This window comes from Orycteropus afer, unplaced genomic scaffold (assembly GCF_000298275.1).
Source record: "Orycteropus afer afer isolate SDZICR_OR568_19922 unplaced genomic scaffold, OryAfe1.0 scaffold00014, whole genome shotgun sequence".
Lineage (NCBI taxonomy): Eukaryota > Metazoa > Chordata > Mammalia > Tubulidentata > Orycteropodidae > Orycteropus > Orycteropus afer.
This window is the reverse complement of record NW_006921601.1, coordinates 1,878,164-1,880,515: the sequence shown is the minus strand read 5'-3', so window position 1 is coordinate 1,880,515 and position 2,352 is coordinate 1,878,164. Positions and strand designations below refer to the sequence as shown.

The 2,352-nt window shown below is 60.9% G+C and overlaps 1 protein-coding gene across 1 annotated transcript; it reads left to right on the top strand.

Annotated features, from left to right (window-relative positions):
* Positions 1-500: 500 nt before the first annotated feature.
* CAVIN3 (caveolae associated protein 3) lies at positions 501-1,861 on the top strand. The gene is made up of 2 exons (XM_007954349.1): positions 501-884; positions 1,460-1,861. Exons 1-2 carry the CDS (start codon positions 501-503, stop codon positions 1,859-1,861), a joined length of 786 nt encoding a protein of 261 aa, XP_007952540.1.
* Positions 1,862-2,352: the final 491 nt, after the last annotated feature.

Sequence of the window (2,352 nt, the reverse complement as noted above, 5' to 3'; positions counted from 1 at the left end):
CCAGATCTGTAGTCCAGGCAACACCGCGGAGCTTCAAGTTCACCGAGCTGCGCGCTGTGGGTGGGGCGGCGGCACTCTGGTTAGTCCTTTGCCGCGCTAACAGAAACAGCAGTTTTCCTGCCTATTTGAATCATGAAATAAAAATTTCTGTGGCTCCCACTTTATGATGGTGTTCCAGAAAGAGGCATAGAAGAAAATTTGGACGGAGGAGGGAGATTAACGCAACATGAGAGGGTTTGCAGAGGGCGGGGTCCAGGGCCAACACGCTTCCCCCGCGGGTCCCCGAGGCGGGGCAGCAGGAGAGGGAGCGCCTGTGTACGACCCCCCCCCCAACCCCTCCGCCGACATCCCGTCCCCCGCCCCCCCTTCGGCTGCCGGAGGAGGCCAACTCCGCCTGCCTGAGTCACCGCTGGGGCTTGGGAGGAGCCGAGGAAAGGCAGCCCCAGCCCAGAACGAAGCCGGCGGCCGCGGGGTAAGCAGGCAAGAAACTGTCCAGAATCATGGGGGAAAGCGCGCTAGAACCTGGGCCTGTGTCCGGGGCGCCAGCGGGGGGCCCCGTGCACGCCGTGACGGTGGTGACCTTGCTGGAGAAACTGGCTACTATGCTGGAGGCGCTTCGGGAGCGGCAAGGGGGCCTGGCTCGGAGGCAGGGCGGTCTGGCGGGCTCCGTGAGCCGCATCCAGAGCGGCCTGGGCGCGCTGAGCCGCAGCCACGACACCACCAGCAACACGCTAACGCAGCTGCTGGCCAAAGCAGAGCGCGTGGGCTCGCACGCCGACGCCGCCCAGGAGCGCGCCGTGCAGCGCGCCGCCCAGGTGCAGCGGCTGGAGGCCAACCACGGGCTGCTGGTAACGCGCGGGAAGCTACGTGTCTTGCTATTCAAGGTCAGTGACCTCAAGAGTCCCCAAAGTGGGGCCTTTTCTCGCCCCTGGGCCACAATCTGGGCGTTGCCTGCCTCCCTCCTGCCCCCTGCCTGCCACACCACATTCCTGAGCCAGCCCACCTTCCCGCAGCCGCGGAACAGGCTTCCAGAGCCGCACCCCCTAACCATCACCCCAGCACATCCCCCCCCCCCTTACTAGCGAGAGCCCATCTTGGCCAATCAAAGCCCGCCCAGCTCCAGCTCAGGCCACATCCACAAAATTTGCTCCAAGTCCCAACTCTTCCTGGAAGGAAAATAACGGTGGTGGAAGTGCACCCCGCGGCAGTTGTTGTCCGGACGGTCACCGTCCTCATCTCACGCCCTTAGCCGTGCCCCATCTTCTTTCCATATGCTGTTCGCAAGCAGCTCTCCCGCACTCGTCTCCATGCTTGAACTTATTTCCGTCTTGAGCTGCGGAGGTAAAGTGTGGAGCTGCTTCCCTTTCTGTAATTGGGGAATGAAGCTTAGGCTGGTGCATGTAGGGATCTGGGGAGATGGCTTTGCTTTTGGGGTCAGTGGTGTGTCTGTCACCTGCAGGAGGAGGCTGAAATCCCAGCCAGCGCCTTCCAGAAGGCGCCAGAGCCCTTGGGCCCAGCGGACCAGCCCGAGCTGGGCCCAGAGCAGCAGGAGGCGGAAATTGGGGAGAGTTCGGACGAGGAGCCTGTGGAGTCTCGGGCGCGGCGGCTGCGGCGCAGCGGGTTGCAGAAGGTACAGAGCCTGAGAAGGGCTCTTTCGGGCCGGAAAGGCGCTGCGGCGCCACTACCCACGCCGGTGAAGCCCCCTCGCCTTGGGCCTGGCCGGAATGCCGATAGCCAGCCTGAAGCCCAGCCCGCCCAGGAGTCCACGCTGGAGCCAGAGCCGCCTCAGGACGCGCAGGAAGATCCCGAGAGACCTGGGGCCCCGGAAGCGGCTCAGCTCCAAATAGAAAGTGCAGCCTGATGGCTGGTGCTGTCTGCCCCACTGTGTCTATACCTAGTCCCAAAATAAATCCTCCTCCAGAATGCAGCACACACGCCCAAATAAGGAGGGAATTTTGCATCCACAGCCCAGCTCAGGCCCTCCCTTCCGGGTTCCTTTAGCCTAGCTCTGTGTCCTCCAAAAGAGGAGCAGCCACTCACACTCCTGCTTGTGCTCAGCGTCAATAAAAGCAGTTTCACCTGGGCCAGACCTGTGTGAAAGTGTGAAGGTATGAGGGATGGGGAATGGGGTAGAGGGAATAAAGCAAACCTGGGAGCTCAAGAGTGTGACTTGAGTTTCAGACAGATCATTGTTTTCCTCCAGTTTCCACTGAATCCTGGCTCTGTTCCAGTGGCATGTGGAAATACCTGCTGGCCACAAGCTTCCATAAACACTCTTTTCTCATGGGGACATACAATCGCAACTTTTAAGGATCTGTAGGTGCTTCATAAATGCCACATAATAGTTTTACC